We start from the raw sequence: 27,581 nt of genomic DNA on the forward strand, positions 1-27,581 counted from the left end.
TAAAGTTTTGGAAAGAATTGTATGAGAATGCAGATCTCTAATCAGCATGTAATTCTACATAGTTATTGTGCTGGAAGAAAGTTATAGCTAAGACTAAACAAACTCAGGTTCTCAAAGAAATTTATGAATAAGAGCTTTGTTGCTAGTTTATTTGTGGAAAATAAAGAGTAGATGAAGTATCCTTGTTTTTCCTAAGATATCAGTACATAAAACAATGATCAGTTCTATTTTATTGCTAAAAATATTAGAATTTGTAGAATTACAGATAGGTCTTAGTGCCTCTTAAAGACAAAACACTGCTTAATTTACATCCTTTGTCTAGCCTGAGGCAATGATCATGAAGATCAAATATCTAGAATATTTTTTTATTTTTCATTGTTTTAAGAATTAACTCATTCCATTAATTTAAGAAGGAGTTACTTAGAAATTTTGAAAAATATAGCAAGAACATTATTAATTCACGTTCTCATTTTATGTTAAGTATTTGTTCAACTACCAAAACCTAAATGGTAGAAAATATGCTTTCTACCTATGATTACATATTCCTTTCACTGAAAATAGCTTTTACCACCACCAGGCTGATTTCCTACTGATTCAGTAGACTATTCCAGTGTTTTTTTTTTTTTTTTTTTTTAATTTATGATAGTCACACAGAGAGAGAGAGAAAGAGAGAGAGGCAGAGACATAGGCAGAGGGAGAAGCAGGCTCCATGCACCGGGAGCCCGACGTGGGATTCGATCCCGGGTCTCCAGGATCGCGCCCTGGGCCAAAGGCAGGCGCCAAACCGCTGCGCCACCCAGGGATCCCCTATTCCAGTGTTTTGCAAGGAGGTGATTCTTTTACTTCTAATTCTAAGACATTTGATTCCTAATCTAGAATTTTCCAGTGATACATAGCTTTAAAATTAAAGAGGTCTTTACACAATTTTTTTGAAATGCTTAAAATCTGGAATTGCTTGTTTTCACCCTAGTATAATATTAAACTAGATTTGAAATAGTTGTTTACTTAGACTATAAAATTAATGACTAAATTTATATGAGAATAGAAAAGAGAATTAAATGTCATTTTTATGGGTAATAAAAATTCATAAAAACTTTTTATATTGATATGGAAGTTTTATTCAGCTTGTTCAAGCTCCTTGAAGGGTTTACTTATATATTTCCATACTATATTTTCATTTTTTTTCTAATCATTTATTTGTGCCTGATTTTCATAGAATTCAGTTTGATTTTTTTTTAATTTTATTTTATTACTTTTAAAGATAAAGATTTTATTTATTTATTTGAGATTGTGTGTGTGTAAGTGGGGGAGGGGCAGAGGGAGAGGGAAAGAAAAAATCTCAAGTAGACTCTGTGCTGAGCATGCAGCCAGACGTGGAGCTTGATCCCAGAACCCTGAGAGCATGACCTGAGCTGATATCAAGTGTTGGATGCTTAACTGACTGAACCACCCAGGTGCCCCAAGATTTTATTTTTTTAAGTCATCTCTATACCCAAAGTGGGGCTTGAATCTACACTCCAAGCTCAAGAGTCACATGCTCCACTGATTGAGCCACACAGGTGTCCCTGATATATATATATATATATATTTTTTTTTTAACATATTTTGCCTCTCAGAAAGGAGCTCATCTTGCACTGAAGTGTTTGTGAGAAAAACATATAAATGGGAGAGCCTGGGTGGCTAAGTTGCTTAAGCATCTGACTCTTGGTTTGGGCTCAGGTAATGATCTCTCAACGGTTGTGAGATGGAGCCCCACATCAGGCTCCCCTCTCAGTGCAGAATCTGCTTGAGATTCTCTCTCTCCCTCCTCTGTCCCTCTCCCCTTGACCCCTCTCCCTGCTCCTTTTTCTCAAATAAATTAAATCTTAAAAAAAAAATAAAGGCATACAGATTTTCATTACATACTTGGAAATTAAGCTGAACGAGGATAAAAAAAAAAGGCCCATATTCTCCACCTTCCCCCCAAATATTTTTATTTTCTAGAACTGACTCCTCATTGCCTCTTCACTTAAGTGAATCTTTTTATTTCACTAAGCCTGATATGTTTTTACTGGAATGTTCTTTAAGAACAAGACCCAGGGAAAAGAGCTAAACAGCTAGCCCAGTCAATGAGGAAAGCTTGTCTTATTAAGTACAACTAATTAACTGTGTTAGATTAGCTATAACTTCAAAAAGGAACCCCTCTCCCCATATCTTGGGCAATAATCTTAGGTAACTTCCTGACAAGGAAAAATCTTTCCCTACTGAGCATTAGAAAGATACAATATTTGAAGTAAGAAGCTTCATTTCCTTTTTGATATAATTATGGTGGCTCTTGGGATGTTGGATTTTGTTGCTAATCCATTCTACATTCTATTACTAATAAGCTTGCAGAATTGTGTTGGAATTTAATTGACAACATGTTCATAAAAATGTTCCCTCCAATGCTTGCAGGGAAATCTCTGTAAAACCTGATAGACCCAGACAGGGCCTATATAGGGCCTTTCCCTGTGTATGTGTGTGCACATGCGTGTATACACACATATACTCACAAACTGCTCAACTTACACTTCTTTTTTTTTTTTTAATAATTTTTCTCTAGGTCTTTTTTTTTTTATTATTTATTTATGATAGTCACACAGAGAGAGAGAGAGGCAGAGACTCAGGCAGAGGGAGAAGCAGGCTCCATGCACCAGGAGCCCGATGTGGGATTTGATCCCGGGTCTCCAGGATCGCGCCCTGGGCCAAAGGCAGACGCTAAACCGCTGCACCACCCAGGGATCCCTCAACTTACACTTCTTAAAGATTATATTTGAGAGAGAGAGAGAATGTGCACACTTGTGCAGATGAGCAGTTCACAGGGAAAGGGACAAGTGGACTTGCACTGAGTGCAGAGCTCTATGTGGGGCTCAATCTCACAACCCTTAGATCATGACCTGAGCCAGAATCGAGAGTTGGATGCTCAACTGACTGAGCCACCTAGGCGCCCTCAGCTTGTACTTTATAACGGTATTGTGTAGGAGCTGGTAACAACAGATTTCTATTTCAAAGAAACTAATAAATCCAGAGAACTGAGGTGTAATCCCTGTGATAAAATAATGTAAGTTCCTTCCCATTCACTTCTTTTTTAAAGCAAACAAATAGATACAGATGTTTTTTCACGATGATTTTTTTTCCCTCCAAACAAATTCCTCACATTCAAATCCTTAAATGATTTTCTCTGTGTTAGCTGAGCTTTTGTACTTCAAATGCCCTCTGACTTAATGAATTCTCTAGGCTCTCCATTTTACTGTACTAAATAAATCAACATTTGGGAGGATAGGTTGAATAGGACAAGAAATCAAGCACATGACATCCTTGTTTGTGACACCTTTCTAATATGTAACCTTCTTGAAAGATAATGATGAAAACAAGTTCTTTGCAAGGAGGTGACATTGAATTTCTTATTTTATTGATTTTTTTCTAAGAAAAAAATCAATAAAACACTTTTGCCATTGACAACTCTTGGAAATATTTCTATTATATAAAAAATTTGGTATTTGTTATAGTGAGATACAGTGTGATAAAATTTTGAAAAGGCTATATTTAATAACTGTCTATTTTAAGAATTATAAACCATTGGTATCAGTATACATAAAAAGTTAATTTTGTGTAAATTATGCATTTGTTTTTACTTCATACTTGCGACTGGTTCCTCTATATAATTTCTTCTTTAAATCCACTTTTCGATTTAAAAGTTCTTTGAAATATTATATTTGTCATGATTAGTACTAAAAGAAAAGGCTTATTAGTTAGTTTACAAAAAACTTCAGTGTAAATCACACCATGTATATATTTAAAGAATTAAATGTATCATAAATGGAAGAAGTAAAAACCAAAACTTCTTTGAAGCCCATTTGGGATTTTTCAAGGTTCTTTTTTTAAATCAATAGGATTATAACTTGTAAAATGGAACTTTGACCAGTAAGTTTTGGGCCTTTTTAGTGGTGCAAAACAAAGAAGGCTATCTTCAGAACTAGTTTTCTTTTACCACAAAGATGTCATATACTTTGTCCCTATATAGAGTTCATGATATCAGCCTGAGAAACCCTATGTGTGAATATTTGCCTTTCATTTATTATTAATTCTAATTTCTCCAATTTATAAACTACTTTTTTTTTATAAACTACTTTCTCATGAGACATTGTGCATATTGTATTCTAAGTATCTTAAGAGTTAGCGCACATTATTGTAGCTTACCCATACAGTACTCTTAGCCATCTGGAGCAATTTAGTTCTTTGGATGATGAAAACAAACTTTTTATTCTTACCAAGAAAATAGGTTTCCATCTATGATCAGTTAGAAACATTTCAAGGAAATATAACTAGCTCCCTTGGTATTAGCATGTGGCCTCCTAAAATAACAGATTATTTGCTTTTCCTGCCATGGTCATAGCTTATAGTCCTCTCTTGTTTTTGCCACGTGTTTATAATTTCACATTGGTGATTTTCAATGATGCTGTTTCTCCTAAGGCTTTATTGTCCATTGCTGTACAGGATCAGGACCAGCCATGTGGCAGTGGTAATGGCTAAGGAAGTTGGGGGAATGAGGGTAAGACTGGGAAGGGGAAGGCAAGCAGCAGGGCAGCATCAGATGAAATCTTAGATGTTGCTTCTGGAACATAGCACATGGGCAGTCTATAGCCTGTGTCACTGCAAGTTTATTCCATAAAAATAATTAACTTTTAATTTAAATAAAAATGAAATTGTTTTGTGACCATTCTCTGGTAATATGCCCTTTTACCGTAATCCTCTGGTTGGTAAATTTTAAATATATGGATTTCTTTTATAATATGGTGAATAAGACTATAAATTCTAAAATCAATGCTAATTTTGTGTGCATCTATGTATGATAGGTAGGATAAACAAACTCAAAGTACTGAAAGATATGTATTTGAGCTAAACTTCAGCACCAGTGTTCCAGGAAATATTTTCTTTAAGAATTAAGAAAAATTCAGATTCATCCTGAAACTTTTAATTGGTTGATTTTAAAAGGAGGAGTAAATGTAAGAAGTATTTATAAATGCTATGAATTTTACCAGGAAGAATTCCTATTTTCTCTAATTTATTATTATTTTTTTTCTCAATGTTTGTTCAAGTTCTCTGATACGATCCCCATAAGTGAGAAGCCCTTGGCAGAACAGGACTGGTACCACGGTGCAATTCCCAGAATAGAAGCGCAGGATCTATTAAAACAACAAGGAGACTTCTTGGTGCGAGAGAGTCATGGGAAACCTGGTGAATATGTCCTTTCTGTATATTCTGATGGACAAAGGAGACACTTTATCATACAATTTGTTGATGTACGTTTCCAATTTAGTTTATATGTATATTTTTATATTGTTCATTATGGTATAATTATAATAAAATGGTGAATAGTATGTGATAAATGCCCATAATACGTTAGTTTAGTACTTAATTTTACTTTTTTCTGAATTCCTTCAATACAGTATGCCAAAATTCACTAAAATGTTAATCTTATTAAGGACATACGTGTTTTAAGATGCTATAAATTAAAATAGTTGTTACAAATTTAACTTAAAAGATTTTAAGTATTTAAAATCTCTGTATTTATTTACAGAGAGAGCACAAGCAGGGGGAGGAAGAGAATCTCAAGCAGACTCCTAGCTAAACAGAGTCCAACATGGGTCTTGATCTCATACACCTGAGATCAGTTAACCAACAGAGCCACCCAGGCGCTCCAACATTTAAAATATTTTAAGTTAAACATGAACATTAAATCTATTTTAAATTAAAACATTTTTAAATGTGATTATCATAATTTCCCCCCCTTTTCTGGATAAATTTAATAATGAATTTTATGCTCTTGAAACTGGCCCTTGAAAAAACAAAAACAAAAACAAAAGAAACTGGCCCTTGAAATTGCTATAAAAAATGTACCATGAGAGATTTTTAAGAATTATGTTATTAAATAGGGATAATAAAACTCCTTAATAAATGGGACAATGATAGTTGAATTAGCTTTATTATTAATTTTGATTTAAGGTTTTTCCCCCTTTATGATGAAAAATTTCATCATATGAAATATTCACCTTGCCTGTTTTAATACTAATTTACTTATTTAAATTTATTTAAGTATTGCTAAACTACTTAAGTTTGTTATATTCTTGATTAAGCATTGAACAGATGAAAAGTAATCTCAAAATTTTGTTTAACTTTACCCACTGAGAAATTTTAAATATTCTTGGCATATGAAGTCCTCTATTTGTCATTTTTTACTCCAACATTTCAAATAGCATGCATTTTCAAGCTGTCTCTCTGTAAGATTTCAGCTTATGTCCAGGCACTCAAATGATACTCATTACCCTACAAAAAGATTGAACGATTATCATTAGACAAACATCAGAGGGTTTTAGGTAGATATGTTTATATCTGCATATTTCTCTCCATGTATATATCAATGTATCTATTTATAATTCTGAGGTAAAATTGACATACCGTGAAAGTGATCATTTCAGAGTATAGAATGGCATTTCATATATTCACATCTAGAAATTATATTTGAATGAAAATAGATGCCATTCAGATGGGTTGAAAGGAATAAATCCATTAAAGTTTGTATTATAATTTTCATAGCATTGTTAATTTTGTGTAGTATTCAGACCTCAACTTCATAATCACATTTTCCTATGTTCGTACATCCGACCTGCTGTTTCTAGTAGTATGTCATTCCTCATTTCCTTGGCAAACTCTTTTCTAATTTGTGTGTCTTTAAGTTACGGATTGTGTGTCTTTAAGTTACAATATATTTTATATTTTATAAGCTTCCCTATTCCAACCAATGACCATGATGGCAATATTATAAAATGGTATGCAAATTGTAGAAGGAAAATTCCTACGTAAAGTATAAACTAAAATTTGAGTGTCTCCCTCTATTTTCTAAGCTCTAAAAGTTATGATTTTAAAAATATGTCTTACATGAAACAAGACTGAGATATTCCCCTTATTACCACTTACAGTTTAAAATGTAACTGTATGAATTTAAATTACTATTCTTAAAAACAAAAAGGAAAAGGTCTACTTGCAAATTATCATTTGTTGTTAATATTGCAATTTTGTTTTAAGTGACTAAAATGAGCGGCATAATATATTCTGAAAATAAGACTTGCAGGTTCACATTTGAAGATTTTTTTCAGCTTCCATCTGTTATTGAAACTTTTCAAAGATCTCTGTTAAAGATGAGAGTGCTTGTATTTCTGTGAGTGCCTCAGGCATTAATGCTTACTTTTATTTAGTTAATTCACACTATATAATGTTGAGCTCTTCATTCAGTTAAAAGTAGGAGTCTTAAGGTGATCTAGACTTTTTGGAGACTTTTTAATTCTTTTTCATTTTGCGTAGGTGAATCTTCCTTGAGCTAAAATTATCCCATTTCCTTCCTCATATACGTGTTGCCTGAAAAGAGCCAATAAATGGGGAAATTTATTATCAGATATTTAATGATTGCCTATTATAGTCCAATCAAGGAATTTATAATCTAATAGTAGATTGTAAAAATGTACATAAATGAGGGGATAGGTGTCTTAAGAGAGGAAGACATAAAGATAGATGAGATTTTAGAAAATGAGAAAAATAGCAAGTAACATGAAAAAAGCATTGAACTTGGTATCATAAGACTTGGGATTTCATCCCAGTTCGGCACTTTAGAAAGTCTGTGGTTTGGAAGGTAATGGGGTTAATAGCCTGTATCATAATTGTGGGAAGCAAATCAGTAAATATATATTTTATAAGGTATAAAGTGCTATGCAAATATTAGGCATTTTTGCCATTGTTTGATGACTTTGAAAAAATACAAATGTACTTTGTAAGAAATATCCATGTAATTGTTAAGTTTAAGAAATGTCTTTCTGGTTTCCATGAGATTTATTTGTGAAATTTAAATGGTAATGGAAGTGTTGTTTTAGAATTTATTTATTTAGGTTTGAGGTATTCATTAATCACAAATAATGGTATTTTTAGCAACATTGTCAACTGCAGTGTAGGATGGCAATTATTTTGAGGCTGGGGTTTTTTTGTATGCATATCACAGTTACTTTTTAACATGCTGTGAAACTGCATGCTGTGAACATTATGTGAACATTATGAATGATCAAGATGGACACAGATACTTTGAATTTTTACATTTTTTACTATTGTGGCAGAGAACATCTTTTGTCTTAGCTCTTCAGGCAAGAAGAGTTGTACTTTTTATTGGAACTAAATATATTAATCTCATCAAGTCAGATATATTAAGCATATCTAGGAGTATATGAATCTAATTGTAATTCTGGCTTTAGGTACAGACCTGTTCCATAGTTATTAGCCTGTTTAGGGTGTTTGATACAACAGAGTTTATACCTAAACATATTTAGAGTTTGTTTCTAAAACTGTTTGTGTCATAAATGTTGATAGATTTTCAGAGATTCAAATAGCCTTATTCCATTTGTTTAGTAAATATAGATGCAAATCCTTATTTTTGTGTATGATAAAGCAAAAACACATGTAGTAAGAAGTACTCTGGAAAGATCTTATTATTAAGGGAAAAATGCCAAGTTATATTTCTCTCATTTATTTATATGACAGGCATTTGCTAAAAACCCATTTTTGCGAAGGACCATGTTATTCAGTGTAAGGAGATGATACTGAAAAATGTATGGCCTACTTCCCAGTGAACTTAAAACCTACTAGGTGAGACAGGTAGAATTCATGTACAGGGAAATACTAAAGATGCAGAATTAAGGATGATTGAGCCAAGAAATTTGAAATAATATATGATGATGAATTAAAAATAACAATATTGAATATTTTAGAATAAAACAAAAAATCCTCTATGTAATGGCATATCATAATCTTTTATTTCTTTATCCATTTATTCAGGAAATACTAATTGAGCGAGTAATGTGTAAGGCCCAGGAATATGAGTCAATAAAACAAAAATAACCCAAAAGTGGAGATTTTAATTATTGTGTGAAATTGGGTAGCCCAATTTGTTAAATCATTGATTCATTCAGCAGGTATTTATTGGATGTCAATTATGTGCTGAATTCCACTTCAAGCTGGTAGATTTAGTCTTTGTGTGTACCAGACAGGTTTACTTTGTTCTATTGTTGTCAAAATCTCTAGGCTTTTTGAACGACATGTATTTTTAAATTCATGCCATGAGTCTTAAGGAAGACTAAGTGAAGGTGAGTAAATTCAAAACTTGTTTGAGAATGAAAGACCTAAATGTGAGACAGGAATCCATTAGAATCCTAGAGGAGAACACAAGCAGCAACTTATATGACCTTGGCTGCAGCATCTTCTTGCTAGACACGTCTCCAAAGGCAAGGAAAACAAAGGCAAAAATGAACTATTTGGACCTCATCTAGGTAAAAAAGACTTATGCACAGCAAAGGAAACAGTCAACAAAACCAAAAGGCAACAGAATGGGAGAAGATATTTGCAAATGCCTCATCAGCTAAAGAGCTAGTATCCAAAATCTATAAAGAACTTATCAAACTCAACATCCAAAGAACAAACAATCCAATCAAGAAATGGGTGAACAGACATTTCTCCAAAGAAGACTTAAAGATGGCCAACAGACACATGAAAAAAGGCTCAACATCACTTGGCATCAGGAAGATACAAATCAAAATTGTAAACAAATCAAAATCTCACGCCAGTCAGAATGGCTAAAATGAACAAGTTAGGAAACGACAGATGGTGGCGAAGTTTCAGAGAAAGGGGAACCGTTGTACACTGTTGGTGGGAATGCAAACTGGTGTAGCCGTTCTGGAAAATATTATAGAAGTTCTTCAAAGAGTTGAAAACAGAGCTACCCTGCGACCCAGCAATTGCTTTACTGGGTATTTACCCCAAATATACAAATGTAGTGATCCAAAAAAGATATATATTTATACACACACACACACCTATCTACAATGGAGTAATACTCAGCCATCAAAAATTGAAATCTTGCCTTTTGCAATCATGTAGTTAGAATTAGAGGGTATTATGCTAAGCAAAATAAGTCAATCAGAGAAAGAATTATCATATGATTTCACTTATATGTGGAATTTAAAAAACAAAACAGAAGACCCCAGGGGAAGAGAAGAAAAAATAAAACGATGAAATCAGAGAGGGAGACAAACCATAAGAGACTCTTAATTGTAGGAAAGAAACTGAGGGTCACTGGGGTAGAGGAGGGTGGGTGGATGGGGTCACTGGGTGATGGATATAATGATATTAATGGGCATGTGATGTAATGAACACTGCATATTATATAGGACTGATGAATCACTGAAGACCTCTATCTCTGAAACTCATAATACATTATATATTAATGGATTGAAATTAAAGAAAATAAACATTTAAAAAAACAAAATTTGTTTGAATGACAGTTCATCCCATGTTTATGCCTCTTTGTTGTATATTTTGAATTATTTTAATCACTCTACTCCTACCCTTGAAGTACCCAAAAGAGGTGATAAGTACCTTGAAGTCAAAAGAAACTGCCCTAGGTTATCATTTTTTGTGTCCTTGACACACAGTTAAAGACTTAGGGGACTTACTTTCTTCTTAACAATTAAAGCCTTAACAAAAGCTCATTAACATTAATTTCCAGAAAAGACTGAGTGAGTACTTTTAAGGCCCAAGGATACCATGGTGGAGCCTATAATCTAGGAGGGAGGCCCACAGTCACTTGTAAATCACACATGTTATATATAATTATAAACTGTAAAGTAATAATTATAAGCTGTAAAGTAGATGCACATTGCTATAAAAGCTTTTGACTGGGAAACTTAAGGAAGTTAAGTTTGAGACAACATCTGAATGAGTAACAGTTAAGTAAGAAAAGACATATAGAAACCTTATTAATACGATTTCCCAAACTCTCCAGCAACCCTTCCTGTGTACTGGTTTAATGAGTTACTTACAAGTATTCCATGTGCTGTTTTTATTGGAGAAAGCTAAAGCTTATGTTTTATGTTTTCATTTTTAGGTATTTTACCAAAAAAAGGGAATGTTTTATTTAGCTTATTTATTTATTTATTTTATTTAACTTTTTTTTTTTTTAAATTTAGCTTATGCATCTCAGCTGCCCTCTTTGAGAAATCCTTTCTTTTCTTTCTTTCTTTTCTTTCTTCTTTCTTTCTTTCTTTCTTTCTTTCTTTCTTTCTTTCTTTCTTTCTTCCTTCCTTCCTTCCTTCCTTCCTTCCTTCCTTCCTTCCTTCCTTTCTTCCTTCCTTCCTTCTCTTTCTTCTTTCTTTCTCTTTCTTTCTTTCTTTCTTTCTTTCTTTCTTTCTTTCTTTCTTTCTTTCTTTCATTTGCTTCCTTGCTCCCTTGCTTTTCCTTAAGCCTTCTTGTTCTCAGTTCTTTTTCAGGGGATCTTCTCAGGCTTATGATTTCAGATTATACATTCATTGAACCCCCATCTCATTTTTGTATGCATATTCTGTTCTGACTTCTTTGTTTAGTAACACTACTCTGGAAGTATGTATAGCAACAAAATCTGATGCTGTTTTTTATGTGTTTTTCATCCATATGCATGATTCTTAAGTAGCACAGTGATAACTCAGAAACAACTTCTAGATGTAGCAAATGTTTTCATAAGACCACCTTATGGGTTCAGTGTATATTCTTTGAGTATTTTTTGATATATTCTAATTATACGCATCTATATAATTTTTATTTTATAAAATTTGAATTATCATATTTTATGCATACTTTTTAATGACCTATTACTTGATGCTTAATCATGTAATACAAATGACAATCAACAAAATGGCCTTTGTAGAAGTATGCAAAAATTTATTCTCTACTACTATTTTTTATTGCTTCTTTTGGAATTCACTTAAGAGATCATTAGTAGCTCCAAGGAAAAGTGTCTTACTTAAGATTAGTCTGGATTCTCTCATTTGTATTATTTTCACAGCCATGTAGAAAACTTAAAAAAGAATCCATTTTTTGGTGAACCAAACCTTATATCATCTGAGCTATAAGAAATTTATACAGATTTGTAACAATCAAATTATAATATTTGGAATTTTGAGAGTATCAAGGAACAAGTCCTCAACAGTTTTCGTGAATGTGCTACTCTTGACCTTAGCTTGATGCTTAGCTGAACTTGGTAAGCATATGTCATCTTAGCATTGTTTTTAGATTCATTACTTTATCTTCATAGTTAAGAAAGCGAGTTATCTGGTTTTGCACAATTAGGACTCTGAGAACTTCACTGATATGAACTGATTGCTTTAAAATGATAATTGCTAGAAACCAGTTTCTTATATCATCCCTTGTATTCACTGTCTTCACCCATCATGATTACTATGTCAATGACAGAAAACTCTCTTTAAATTTAAAAGCCAGATATGTTCTTAAATGAAAATTCCCATTATTCTATTCACTGTTTCTCTAGTTATACAAGTGTTTTAGAATTTTGTACAAGACATTATATTATGACACTAGTGGCTGATTTGAAATTTGATTCTCTGTGAATTTTATCATGTTACTTATTGTTGAACATTATACTTCAGTGTCTTGAGCTTGGGTGTGTGTTTTCAGTATTCATTTCTAAGTTGAGTTATCTTACTTGTGTCTTTAACTTCACACTCATTTTATATGCATTATATTTCATTTATTCGTACGTATTTTTTGATCCAGGCAGTACATGCCAGGCTCTGTTCTAAACCATGGGAATACTGTGATGTTAAAAATTTATTAACTCATGAACTTACATTCTAGAGGAGGAAATAGACAATAAACAAGAAAAATAGCTATGATATTAGATGGTGATAAGTTCTGAGCAAAATTTCAATAAGAAAAAGGAGATTAGTTTAGTTGGGGCGAGAAAATGGAGTATTGAATGTTGTATGGGGTGGTCAGAGAAGACCTTACTGAAAAGGTGACATATGCTGAAAGACTGGAGCAAGTAAGGGAGCCGTTACCCATACGACCATCTGAGGAACTATTCAAGCAGCAAATTCAAACTCCCTGAGTAAGGAGTGTGTATAGTGTGTTTCACTAAAATTATGTGGCTGGAGGGAAGCTGGGAGAGGGGTGGGTAGTGGTAAGAGATGATGTAAGAGCGATGACAGAGCACAGATGAGTCTCAGAGACCATAGTAAGGACTTTGGCGTTTATACTGAGGGAAGTAAGAATTATAAGCAAAGTAATGGAATGATCTGCTGTAACAGGATCACCTGATGCTATGTTGACAGTAGACAGAAGGAAGACAAAGGAAAGAGACATTGGATTTTTAACTTATTTTTTTTTTAAGATTTTATTTATTTGAGACAGAGAGCCTAAGCCGGGAAGAGGGTCAGAGGGAGAGGGAGAAGCCGACTTCTCGCCCTGTGGAGCTCTATCCCAGGACCCTAGGAATCAGACCTGAGCGGAGGCAGTCACTTAACCAACTGAGCCACCCAGGCGCCCCTACATTTTTAACTTTATGGGGGAATGAATTCTCAGTAATTATTGACTAATAGAATTGTATGTAAGTGTACAACATGATGATTTGATACACATTGTAAAATGATTACCAGGATCAAAACCATTAACACCTCACAGTTATCGTTAAATACTTTTCTTGTACGCATGGTCAGAATGCTTAAGATTGACTCTCCGCAACTTTCAAGCATATAATACTGTATATTTGGTTGAAATATCCCCATTGTTACTATTGTTATTATGCATTACACGTCTATGAACTTTTTCATTTCTTTATTTTTTAATCAGTTTAATGTAAGAATGGGTTTCAGGATATCTGATTATTTACAGATAATGATTATTCCTTGAGAAAAGGTAATTTACACTTTAAGTATTCTTTGAAAATGTTTCTTCTTCTTTATCTGGATATGGAATTATTTTTGTAACCCAAGGATTATTATTGCTTTAGTGATTTAGTAATTGAACGTGTACCAGTGCCATAAACTGAGCAAAGGGGTTTGTATGTTGATACTTGGTCAAGCCTCATACTTACTCTTTGAGGAGATCCAAATATTATTTGTTTCACCGATGAATAAACTGAATGCTGAGAGAACTTACTTGGCACATTGCCTGACTAATAATAGATTAGTGTCTTCAGTATGAAATATTCTTAAGCATCATTGTTAATATACCGTAGTAGGTCTGGCCGTTGTATTAAAAAATTCTTCAGGCAACTTATCAACAGTTGCCCTGAATTTACTCTAACACAACCTACCCTGAATTGAATGATATTCTATGATTAGTTTTACAGTAAACTAACTCCTGTTTGTCCCTTACTTGATAAAACAAATGTCCATTTAAAGGTGGTATATAAATCAGATTCTGGTAAATTGAATCTTACTTTTTGCTATGGAAAAGGAACCTTAATTTTTTTTTATCTTTTAACTAAGAAAATAATCTTCCAGTGATATAAATAATATCCAAATTTAGGTACTTTTTAAATATTCTTATTTCTTAACATAGAGTTTTCTTAGAGCACATTCATATTTGTATCTGTATACATCACCTGCATATATATGGGCAACCTTTGTGAACTATCAGAAGTTTTTATTCTATTACTTTGCATTCCAGTGCTTCCTGCATTGAAAGGTGTGACCAGTAAGATATTTTTTATTTGCTAAATGTATTGCTATCAGTTCATCCATATGACCTGCTTGCCTATTCGAAATATAAATACAGGGAAAGGGAATGTGACAGAGTCTGAGAAAATGTTACTTATCCGATGTTATGAAATCACAAAGTGCAAGATTTGAGCATGCCGATATTTGTAGTTTTGTCACTGTGCATTTTCTTTCTTTGTCAGTGGCGTGTAAGATGACTAGGTGCTTTTGGTGAAAGAATAATGTGTGAATAACCCCATCATAGAAATACCAATTACTACTGTATTGATAAGGAGGAAATGGTGATCTTTTATTTTTACTTTTACCATCTGATCCTAATATCAAGTATATTCACACTATTGTTGTGCAACGATAGTTTTTCTTAGTGGAACTTAATTTATTACTGAATGGAGTCTTGCTGAAGCAATGTCTTCATATTTATTCTTCTTTATTGTTTTTTTTTTTCTCCAGAATCTATATCGATTTGAAGGCACTGGTTTTTCAAACATTCCTCAACTTATAGATCATCACTATACAACAAAACAGGTCATCACTAAGAAGTCAGGTGTAGTTCTGCTGAATCCTATTCCTAAGGTAAGTACATTTGTGTGTGTATGTGTATATGTATATGTTTATAAGTTTCTTAGATTATTTATAAATGTTTGGAAACCAGAGGGCTTTGTGATTACCAGTGACACTAATGTTGAAGCATAGCATTTCCTTGGTTTTATTAAGGTAGGCTGCTTTTTTAATCAGCATTTGCTGGGTTACAAATGGCCTATTCTTTTTTTTTTTTTCTTCCCAGTTTTCCTTGAAATACTTGAGGCTTTTTTTCTTACTTTATAAGGTTTTGACTTTGAGTTCAGTTTATAAGAGATTTTAAGATGCAGAAAGTCAAAGAATATGTCCAGCAATTATGAGTGAAATAGAATTTTAATTTTGGAGGTTAAGTTTACAATATATTATAAAGAAGTTTTAAAAACTACCTTACTTTTCTCAAATATAATAAATCATAAGTTTCTTATGTGGGGCTGGCAGGTAGCTAGCTGGGTGAGAAATTGTTCTAGGTAACTTTTACCTCTAAGATCTAGCACAGAACACATTACTTCCATGTGCTTTAGGAGATTTGTGAGGTAAACAATGGGTATGAAGATGGTTTGTGTTTTATGGTAAAACCTGTGGGGCCTGGCTCAAAGTAGAGCAATAGAGCTGGCTAGGCCTCTAAGTACTTTTGATGTATCAGAACTTGAACTGGGGTAGTCAAGAGTCCTTTTCTTTGAGGCCATCTACTATGAAGTACAGCAGAGGGATAAACAGCCATAAAATCTGGTAGGTTAATACCTGCTAATTCAATTTTTATATATCTAAGGATGACTTTTAATATGAAGCAAGTGCTATTCCCAAGAATGCTAATGTGTAATCCAGATTCAGCTAAAGAAATTAAAAAAAAAAAAAGCAATAGTTATACTATCCTTTGTTAGTCTAGAACTCATGTTGTATTACTCGGTCATCACTGAGGGACTGAGCCTTAACCTTCCTTTCACAGAAGATTTTGACACTAATTCTGTGGCTAAGAAATTAGCCTTCTTGCCCATTTTTCTAGAATTATAAGATTGGCTCTTTTTTCATTTGTATTTTTCCATTTGCTATTACCCCCATTTCAATTTCAGAAACCCCTATAAAGATTCTGTTAGTTTGAAACAACTTGTCATGTTTTTCTCTAGGAAACAGAATTCCGTCAATGTTTCTTCCTCTATCAATGAATGAATAACTGCTGTTGTTCTGCAGAATTCTAGTTCTTTTCTTTGCCTAAGATGATCTACTCCTGCCGCTCCATTTACTATTTATATACCAGAGACTTACAAACTTATATTTCTAGCTTACATTTACTCTTTTTTCTGAAAGACATAGACTTTTCTACTCTTTACGTAAAACTGAGTTTAACTCCAAACTTTGTTTTTTCCTTTTTCAATAAATGGCACAAGTTTTCCCCACTATCCAAAAATAGAGCGTTCCTGCGAAATCTTTTGTAAGCCAAATGACATAATACACAGAAGCAATTACCGTTTCACAAAAGCAAAAATCCTCTTTGAATTTCTTTTAGTTAACAAACATAGGTGCTAATATAAGTCTTTTGTAAAAGCAGAGTGGCATAAAGCAAACATTTGGATAATGAGGGAGCTTGTACCACCCAATAGCTGCTCAAACCAAAAATGTAGGGGGTTGTCTTCAACATTTCCTCTGCCACTGCCCTCCCTCTGTCCCTTAAATGACAGGAGTTTTGTATACGTACCGGTACATGCAAAAGTGTGAACTTTAATTCCGGTATAATTCCAGCATGAAATAAAATTCAGCACAGTGAGAATACTTCTTACCCCTGTTAGGTCAGCAAGATATGCAACTGGGTTTTCAGAGATATTGATATCCCGTTTTACAGCCAACCAAATATTTGCATTTCCTACTTGCTGAGCCAGGTCTAAATTGAGAGACCAAAGCCATAAAAGAGGCGCATAAAAATGCAGATCTGGGCTTGAATAAGAATATATAATTTCAAATAAAGTTATATCCTTCTCTATATAAAATTTCCCATGAATCGAGCCTAGATAAATGGAGTAGATTCTGTGGACTGTTACATGGCCAATTATTCTCTTTCTCCCAAACCCCCAACACTGGCTGTGGAGCTGATTGCCTCATCATTTTATATAGCAGTGTGCTATGAAAATAACTGTAGACTGAAAGCTAGAGAAAATTAAGGAGCTATGTATGATTGTTTTATGAGGTAGAAATTTTGAAGTTTATCTAGCCGACTATTAACCTGATCTACAGTGCTGGTATTTGAAATAGGCAGACCATTATCTGTTTGTTGTAAATATTATTATGCACATTATTTAATGAATCATATTATGCTTTTAAAAGAAAATCACAAAGTAGAGGTTGTGAAAGTTAGGCAGTTTTCAATTATGAGTGAAGAACAAATTGATATGGATTTTATTATGGTGGTATTATCTGTTATGTGTCTTCCTTTGAGAAATTATTTATACTCTTATAACAGGAATCTATTTCCTGATTTAATTTGTGTAAGAAGTTAATGTCTTTGACCAGATAATATGCTGTAAAACATCTCATTTCCATCTTGCCAGACTTCATTTTTAGCCTTCATAAAGAGTGCTATTTTGGTCTCAATATAATTTCTGTTTATAGCAACTTACTGCTTACTTCCTATTTATTTCATTCCTACCCATGAAAATACAAGTATATCATCATGCTGCCTAACTGGAGGACATGGTGGCCAAAGGATTCTCTTACTTATCTTTAGAAGTACAGAAAACTAGACAATCTAGAATTAGGATTTTTTTTTTTTTTTTTTTTTTAGAATTAGGATTTATTTAGCTTTCTCAGGATAATAAAGCTCGTGGGTGCCCGAGACAGCCCTCCCTCACTTTCCCCTGGCAGATTTCTCCTGTGCTGCTTCCCAAAGCTGGTGAAAAGGTATGGAAGACGCAAGACATTGTTGTAAACAGGGATTATTGATCACCCAGCACCTCCTTTCTTATGTTAGCGAGCACACTGGCTATCCACAGAGTCCGTCCTGGGTCAGTTTCTGTTCCTATCACTTATCACAGAGGCCTTTTCTGACTATCTTGTGTGAAATAACACCTTACACCCTTTGGTTCCACTCTTCTCCTTCTTCATATCTGTTTGCTACAATTGTGTATGCTTGAAATTATTTCATTTGATGTATTTTTACTTGTCTGTCTTCCCCAAGTGGAATGTAAATTCCAATAAGGGCCAGAATTACTTTTAACAATTAGTGCAGCAGTAGCCCCATGCCTAGAACAGTGTTCTCCCATAGTAGGTTTTCAGTAAATACTTGTTGAAGCATTGAATTCATTGAGCAATTGCTAGAAACCAGGTACTTGCTGAGCTTTTCATATGCATTATCTCATTTAACCCTTACATATTCCTATGAAGTATTATAATTAGCCCCATACAAAGTTAGTGTTGTTTTTAACCCCAATGTTATGAATGAGGAGCTGAAGCTTAAAAATCATAACTGACTTGCACAAGATGACACAATAGGTAAGAGGCAGAGCTGAGATGGGAGCCTATGATCTTACCTACTATCTGTCTAGACTGTGGAGAACAGACTTCAGAGACTAGAATAAACTGCTTATTCTAAGGAACAAGGATGTGGATTTAAGGAAAAGGAAGTATCTTTGATTCCATAAAATGTTAAGTTGAAAAAGGCTGTAACGTCAAAAACTGTACTATGGGTCTTTATGAAAGGAAAATCAATAAACAGTAATACTGGGTGATAGAGCTGGGACTTGAGGTAAAATATAGGGCTTGATAAGGTGTAGTTAAGAAAGACACCTAGTTCAACTTTACCATTTAAACAGTGACTTGAAAGTTTATTTACCTTGTTAAGTTTGATATTTCTTCAGATTTAGCTGTTTTTTTTTAAAAGAAATTTCTTTCAGAATGGAAATTAAAGTTCATGAATAAATTCAGGTGAGTTAAGGCAATGAGCCATTAAGAACTCTAGAACTCTGAACTTCAGACAAATGAGTTGCATGCCAGCTGAAATCAGGTACTTACAGCTTTTCATCAGAATTTAGTGCAGGAGGCCAGAGAGTAGAAGTAGATTTTTGCAGAGAGTAAGTCTTTCTGTGACAGAAAGGTTTGAGACAACAGCTTTCATGTTGGATACAGGCAAGCAAAGAACAGTTCATACAAGAGAAAACTGTACTTTTAATTAGACCCTCTCTTCACGCTGTTAGTTTCAGGTCACTTAAAGACTGTTTATTTTATGTAGCTTGTTAAGTAACATAGCTTGCTTCGTCCAGTATTACTGCTTAATGATTTTCCTTTTCTAGAGGCTTCTGATACAGTTTTTGATCCGTTGAAGTCTTTTCAGTTTACCATTTTGTGGAATGAAAGAGACTTATTTTTCCTTAAATCTATATCCATAGACTTTAATTATGTAATTAGATTGTGAAAATAATTTAAAATTTAAATGAAGACTGGAAAGTATATGTGATTTAGTATTTATTCATCTAACAGATATTTCCTTAACACACACACACACACACACACACACACACACACACTCTGCTGGGCAGTGACCTACATACTATGTCAGAGTGCAATAAATGCTATGAAATGAAACCTGTTAAGAAGATAATGACCTGGGGATCCCTGGGTGGCGTAGCGGTTTGGCACCTGCCTTTGGCCCAGGGCGCGATCCTGGAGACCTGGGATCGAATCCCACATCGGGCTCCCGGTGCATGGAGCCTGCTTCTCCCTCTGCCTGTGTCTCTGCCTCTCTGTCTCTCTGTGTGTGTGACTATCAGAAAGAAAGAAAAGGAAGGAAGGAAGGAAGGAAGGAAGGAAGGAAGGAAGGAAGGAAGGAAGGAAAGAAAAGAAAGAGAAAAAAGAAAAGAAAAGAAAAGAAAAGAAAAGAAAAGAAAAGAAAGATAGATAATGACCTGAGTGTGACGATGAGGTCAGGGGTTGGGTGGTGTGTGTGTGTGTGTGTGTCAGTGTGTAGGGGCAGCTGCTTTTTAAAAACGTTGTGATCCAAGCAGGAAGGCCTCCTAATGAATTTTGAAGAGAAACGTGAACCAAACCAAGGACTTCTCTGTATGGTTATACATTAAAGCCTTTAACAACACATCATGCTTACTGACCTATGAGAACAGATGCCAATTCTAAACCACTAGAACCATGCTGCTGCTTACTGGCTGGATTTCTTCCATGAGTGTCTGGGGGAAGAGTGTTCCTCATTATGAATGAGGAGCTGCAGAAGCTAGTGTGGCAGGAACAGAGGGGTCGAATGGAAGAGTGATTGGAGGTGAGCACAGATTTGGATTAATTTAATAATTAATGTATATCATCTTAAACGGCCAATTGTTTATTATGTGATTTAAGAAATTCCCTTCATTTGAATAGAAGCTCAATATAAAATTGTATAACGTTGCATAGTGAGTCCCTTCAAAACAAAAGATCTATGTTTAATAGTGCTAGTGAATTTCAAGGGAATATTTTTGCAATAATATGGCCGCCTAAGTAAATTAGAGTAAAACATACGTTATTAATTTCTAAGAACTTTTCTCCCCTGCCCATTGTTATTTTTTCAGTTTTTGTATTGCTTGATTTTTGCCCCTCCCCCCTCCACCAACCAGTTAGCTCAATTCTGACACTACCTGAAGATAGAATCAGCTCCTGTAATTTAAGGACTTAATTCTACAAGACCATCCCACCTCCTCTGCCCAAATTCAGATGCCAGTCTTCAGGTTGTCACCTGTGCTTCTGACATACTGGTGATAGATTGGAGGTTCCAATGACCCCGTCTGTAGTTTCAATTAATTTGCCAGAGTGCCTCCCAGAACTTCAAAAAACAGTCTACTTAGTAGATGACCAGTTTAATATGAAAGGACATAATTCAGGAACAGCCAGATGTTTGAGATTCATGTGAGACAAGGTATATGAGAAGGGGAATGGCACTTTCTTGATTTCTAAGGGTACAACTGTTTGCGAATTTCCACACCATTACCAACTTGGAATCTCTCCCTAGCCTGTCTTTCTGGGTTTATATGGAGGTTTTATTAATGGGCATGATTAATTAAATCATTGAGCACTGGGGCTTGAACGCAATCTCTAGCCTCTCTTCCCTCCCCTGAGGTCAAGGGGGTGGGACTGAAAACTCCAACCCTCAAATCACAGGGTAAGTTTTTATGGCAACTAGCCCTATCCTTAGGTTACCTAGAAGCCAGCCAACTGTCACTTGTTAACATAACAAAAGACACCTTTATGGTTCTCAGCATTTAGGAATTTCCAAGGGTGTTAGGAGCTCTGTGCCAGAAATAAAGACAAAGACAAAATACAATTTCTTACTATAAATCATAATATCACACTCAGTAATATTATTTTAAGAGGCATCTAGCTAGCTGTGCTTTTGCAATTAATCCTCTTATGCTGTCAATATGTATAGGATTTTTAAAAAGTGCTGTCTGTTTAAAAATGTGAAGATAAATAAGTGAGATTTCTTTTTTTTTTAGCTCTTGAAAATGAAATTTAGCATGTCAAATTAGATTTCCAATTATGGAAGCCACAGTTTGGGGGAAAAAAACTTCTGATATAGAATGCTCACTGTTAAGATTCCTATTTAATTGCCTCTTAGATCAATTATTAGGTCTGTTAAGAGTAGAAGAACACAAAAAATTACAAAATGTCCTCCTCAGGATAAATTCATCAAGAATATAATAAATCTCCATGTGGACCTCTGAATTGAGCAGAAGGAATCCAATAGATTTTATTTATTTATTAGATAGAGACACACACAAAGAGAGCAAGAGGGGGCAGAGACATAGGCAGAGGGAGAAGCAGGCTCCATGCAGTGAGCCCGACGTGGGACTTGATCCCCGGACTCCAGGATCACACCCTGGGCTGAAGGTGGTGCTCAACCGCTGAGCCACCGGGGCTGCCCAGAATCCAATTTTAAATGCCAGTTTTCACTACACTCAACCATGTGATCTGGGGCAAGTCAACTGCCTACAGTAACCCTACATGGTTGTTGTAAACATCATGTAAGAGAATCCCCAGATATATGTTGGAAACTGTAAAATACCATATTCTTTAAAAACTTTTTCACATGACAAATCACAACAGAGGGCAAATTTGGAAGATTTTAAATTATGAAGGAAGAAAAAAGACATTTATTGGGTGCATAGTCTGTTGACAACACTCTACTTCTATTATTTTATTAAATCTTCTCAACAACTGTGAATTGAGTATTATTATCCCTTTAAGGGAGGAAAGTCAGAGTTTGTAATTTATCCTGAATCATATTTCTTGTAAATTTTCAAGGTGTGTCCTGAAACTGATTCTGTTCCATTTATCATCTTTCTACTACAATCTCCACTGGCATAAATTATAATCTGTGGTCTCAGTCATGTCAGTAGTGTAACAACAACTTGTTTCTACACTCCAGTATTCTAGCACTAGGAAGTAACAGTAAACTTGACAGTTACGGTGTCATCCTTTATGAAAATTAGTCCAGCAGGAACTATATAACCTGTTGTGCGCGGTAGCTTTGAAACTTTCAGCCTTCATTTAGCATCATCTGGGAAGTTGTATTCAACTTGGGTTTTAGACTTGATCCATTTAGTAAAATAAAAGAAGCCTGTCAAACGACACATAACATGTAGACTGACTTCCAGTTTCTTATCTCAAACTTGACCAGCAGTTAATTTAAGGAAGAGCAATGTTAGACTCAAAATTAATAGGCCCTGGAGACCTCTGATCTTCTTTAAATGACCTCTCAGGAGTATTTTATCATAAGCCTACCTCATACTTTCTTAAATATTATGGGTTTTTTTTTCAGTCTAAGGAGCTAAGTTTTTCAGTAATCATTCCATATATATATTTCTTATTTACCTTGTAAATATTTTAGGGATGATCGGAACAGGTAGATGAATCCCAAGAGGCTAAAAGAATAATTCACTGGAATTTTTTAAATGCAAGTAGAAGGCCAGATTTCGTGTTTATAGCACAAACATTGCCCGAAGTGTGTCATTTCACCATGTTAAAGTATTAATGGGACGTTTCTATGTGCACAGGACCAGAGAAGTATGTAGAAACATACAAGAAAATATATAGGAGGGTTTCTGGCATAAACTTGGTTGATGACTTCGCAATTTTTACCCCATTCCCTGCTGGAAACCACAGTGAAGAGAACAACAAAAGCAAAATATCTATCAACTGCATTTTTCATGAAACTAAGAACCATGTATAACTTGATGAAGTTTTGGAATATAGGTCTGGTGGGGGGAGGTCCGGAGCTGACGACCAAGAAAGAATTCTTGAGACGTCTTTGGTGCAAAATGATGGTTTTATTAAAGCACTGGGATAGGACCCGTGGGCAGGAAGAGCTGCTGCCCTGGGCCTGTGAGGGGTGGCTGATTATATACCTGGGAGTGGGAGGGGTTTGAGGATAGCGTCCTCTCTAAAGAATCTTGGAAGCAAGGTTTCCAGGACCTTGAGGGGCTGGCTATTGTTGGGAAAGGTCATTTATTACCATCTAATAAAACCTGAGCCATGAGGTGGATATCGATGGGCCATGTGCTTGGGGGATGATCACCAACACGTATCTTGGGGGGTAGAGAAAAAGGAAATTTCTAAAGGAATTTATATATGTTAAAGTAGACTTACAGGCTCCTGGGGGTGAAGCTAAGATTGCCTCTTGCCCTTAGAAAAGTCTGAACATCCGGGCAGTTGAGACCAGAGAGGAATGTCCCTCTGCCTGTTTCAGGGACTTGTCAGTGTGCTGCCCTGGGCTCGTGCCTTGTCCTCAGCTAGTCCTCTGTTCCCCCATCATAATTCACCAACTTCAAAGTACATGTTATGGTAGCCAACCTTGATTGGGCAGAAATTGTATAGCACAAAGTTAAGACATCTTCAGATAGCCCAGCTGCTATCGATGTTACCAAGCTCCAGCAAAAATACCTTTTGAAAGAGGAATTTACCCTAAAGTTCTCAGGCTACATTCCTTGCTTGCATCAGTGAATGTGGGAAATGGGTGGGGAAAATAGAATTTTACATATAACTTAAGTTGATGCAGCCAAAGCTACACTTGGAAAAAAATTTAGAGCCTTAAATAGTTACATCATTAAAAAAGTGAAATAATTGAGTGAAGTATATAATTCAAAAAATTAAGAGAAACAAATCCACAATTAAATAAAACAAAGCAGAAGGAATTAATAAAGATAAAAACATAAAGGGATGAATGAGAAAAAGAGAAAAATATATATATAATAACTGCTTTTAAAAAGATCAGTACATAATTTAAAACATTTGTTAATTTAATGACGAGAAACCCATACCACAAAAGTACCAATCTCTTAGTATACAAAGAGCCTCTAAAAGTTGTTTAAAAAGAGAGAGACAACCAAACAGAAAAATTGGCAAGGGGCGTGACCAAATTGCTCAAAAAATAAAACTGCAAAAGTCTTTTAAGGATATGGCAAATAATTACTTCACTCAGTGGAATAAATGGAGATTAAAACTATAACAAGGTATCATTTTTTCACCTAGTAGATTGGCAAAACTCACAGTTTAATAATTCACTTTCTTGGCAAAGTTGTGCAGAAATGGCTCTTAGATACTTCGGTAATGAGAGTATACATTAGCGGAATCTGTAGAAGGCAAGTTGGCGAAATCATCAAAACTACAAAATATATATACCTTTGATTTAGTATTAACAATTCTGTAATCTATTCTTTAATTATATTTGTGTACATATGAAATGGTGTCAGTACAAGGTTAGTCACGCAGCATTGTTTGTAATATCAGGATATGGGAAATAATTGAAACCTTCATCAATAGGTGTCTAGTTAAATCAACTATGGTACCTCACCGGATGGAGAACTGTAAATGAGGAAACTTTCTGTATACTCACTGAGGACAACTCCAAAGTGCATTCTTAACAAAAGAAACTAAGTTATAAAACAGACTTTATGTTACATTATCTTTCGTATAAAAATTGTAGAGAACATAAAATTATATGTCTGAATTTACTTTTTGATGATAAAGAAACTTTAAAAATATATTCAAGATGCTGCTATTGATGATGATATCTAACAGAGGATAAATTTTTTGGTGGTTTTGATATCAGCAGAAGAGGTTTAAGGGAAACTTTTTTACTGTTAGCAATTATTTTATTTTACGGTTTAGATTTTATTTTTTGAAAATACTGTGAGTGTTTTATCCATTCAAAACGTAAATTAAAAAAATATTGAAACTATGGTACCTGCCCTCAAGCAGTTACAATTTTTCAGGGAGATCGTTTATTAAAAAATTATTGTTAGGGGACTCCTGGGTGGCTCAGCAGTGGAACGTCTGCCTTTGCTCAGGGCGCAATCCCCAGGTCCTGGGATCGAGTCCCACATCAGGCTCCCTGCATGGAGCCTGCTTCTCCCTCTGCCTGTGTCTCTGCCTCTCTCTCTGTGTCTCCCATGAATAAATAAATAAAATCTTAAAAAAATAAAAAATAAAAAATATTGTTAAAAGGATAAAATATTCATCTTATGTGTTGTTAAAGTAGAAAAACAATTTATAAAATAGTGTTAAGATAGTAGCCCATTTTCAAAAAATGAAATGAGCATACACATAGAAAATGTGTGTGTGTGTGTGTGTGTGTGTGTGTGTATACAAAAAAGTTGAGGATCCCTGGGTGGCGCAGCGGTTTGGCGCCTGCCTTTGGCCCAGGGCGCGATCCTGGAGACCCGGGATCGAATCCCACATCGGGCTCCTGGTGCATGGAGCCTGCTTCTCCCTCTGCCTGTGACTCTCTCTCTCTCTCTGTGACTATCATAAATAAATAAATTTTTAAAAAAAGTTGAAAAACTGTACTCCAGAATATTATGATTATCTGATTATCTCCAGTAGAGGAGTTATGGATAATTTTCTTTTGGCTTAAGTTTGGTCTTTAAATTTTGTCATTGAACATGTTATTATTTTGGTAATATTAAAATTTTTCTAAAATAATATTATATAATAATGTTTAATAGAATACTACAGTGGTGTTTTTAAGACTCTCCCCCACCCCCATGCATAGAAAGAAATTGTATTTTATATTCAAACCCAGGACACACAGAATTGTAAGTATTGATATGTATGTATGCCTATGCCTGTAACAAGTTTTATAAAACAATTTTTATGTTTCTTATATGTGATTCATTCTATTATCCTTTTAAAAAGTCTACATCCAAAAAATTGATTTTATGAAACTCAATTTGAAAAATACTCATATAAAAGTTTTTGGTTGTTTTAAAAGATTTTATGTATGTATTTGACAGCAAGAGAGCACAAGCACAAGGGGAGTAGCAGAGGGAGAGGGAGGGACAGCCTTCCTGCTGAGCAGGGAGTCCTGGGTAGGGCTCGATCCCAGGACCCCGATCATGACCTGAGCCGAAGGCACTTAGCTGACTGAGCCACCCAGGGGCCCCTATAAAGGTTGCTTAAAAACCAATAAAATTGATTTTTAAAGTACTAATATGTGCCAATATGTATCAATGCAGAAGAAGAACAAATGGCTTAGGAATGGTTTACACAGGAAGCTGGACTTGAAGTTGATCCTGAGGATTGGCAGAAAGAGTAGGGAAATTTCTTGTGGTTATAGTAAGGGAATAATCCAAGACATGGGAAATGATGGTAAGGGAATAATCTAAGACATGGAACTTGTTTTAAGGAAGTCCAGGTCAGTTTGACGGAAGCAGATGATTTAGAAAGGTGAGTAATCTTAAAATTTTTGGCTAAAGTCAGACTTTTTTTAGATCACTGAATACCAAGATGAGGATTTATCTCTAGAAAATGTCATTCCACTGCAGATTTATAAGCGAGGGGTACAAGTAGGGATCCCTGGGTGGCGCAGCGGTTTGGTGCCTGCCTTTGGCCCGGGGCGCGATCCTGGAGACCCGGGATCGAATCCCACGTCGGGCTTCCGGTGCCTGGAGCCTGCTTCTCCCTCTGCCTGTGTCTCTGCCTCTCTCTCTCTCTGTGACTATCATAAATAAATAAATAAAAAAAAAGTTTTATAAGCGAGGGGTAAATGTGAACTAAACATATCTAAGGCATAGTTGGTGATACCACATTCCCCACTAAAATATTGAAGGCTAGCTAAGGCCTTTATTGGCACATTTAAAAACAAATCAATTTTTATCTTACCATGTTTCAGAAAGAATGTATACAGCCATAATCAAGTTATATTACAGTGAAAGATGTTAAAATAGAAATAAATTACTAGCGCTGGTGAAAAAATAAGTAATGGCGGACATTTAACAACATAAATAAAATACAAAATGCAGGCTCTTAATGACCTTTAATAATCTTTATGTTGAGCTTGAAATTTAGGTGTAAACCATTACAGAAGAGAGTTCACTAATTTAATGACTAGAGAGGAGGAAGGATATTAATTTGTTTAAAGTGAAGTTTTAC

At 34.7% G+C, this 27,581-nt stretch overlaps 1 protein-coding gene across 2 annotated transcripts in view; it reads left to right on the forward strand.

Annotated features, from left to right (window-relative positions):
- Window positions 1-27,581, forward strand: part of FER (FER tyrosine kinase) — a 437,163-nt gene that overhangs the window by 195,235 nt on the left and 214,347 nt on the right. For both annotated transcript variants that reach the window (XM_055315286.1, XM_055315287.1), the window contains exons 12-13: window positions 5,118-5,321; window positions 15,057-15,179. In XM_055315286.1, the coding sequence (XP_055171261.1) occupies window positions 5,118-5,321; window positions 15,057-15,179 (327 nt within the window). The remainder of the gene's footprint in view (window positions 1-5,117; window positions 5,322-15,056; window positions 15,180-27,581) is intronic.

Source organism: Nyctereutes procyonoides, unplaced genomic scaffold, assembly GCF_905146905.1.
Source record: "Nyctereutes procyonoides isolate TBG_1078 unplaced genomic scaffold, NYPRO_anot_genome, whole genome shotgun sequence".
Classification (NCBI taxonomy): Eukaryota; Metazoa; Chordata; class Mammalia; order Carnivora; family Canidae; genus Nyctereutes; species Nyctereutes procyonoides.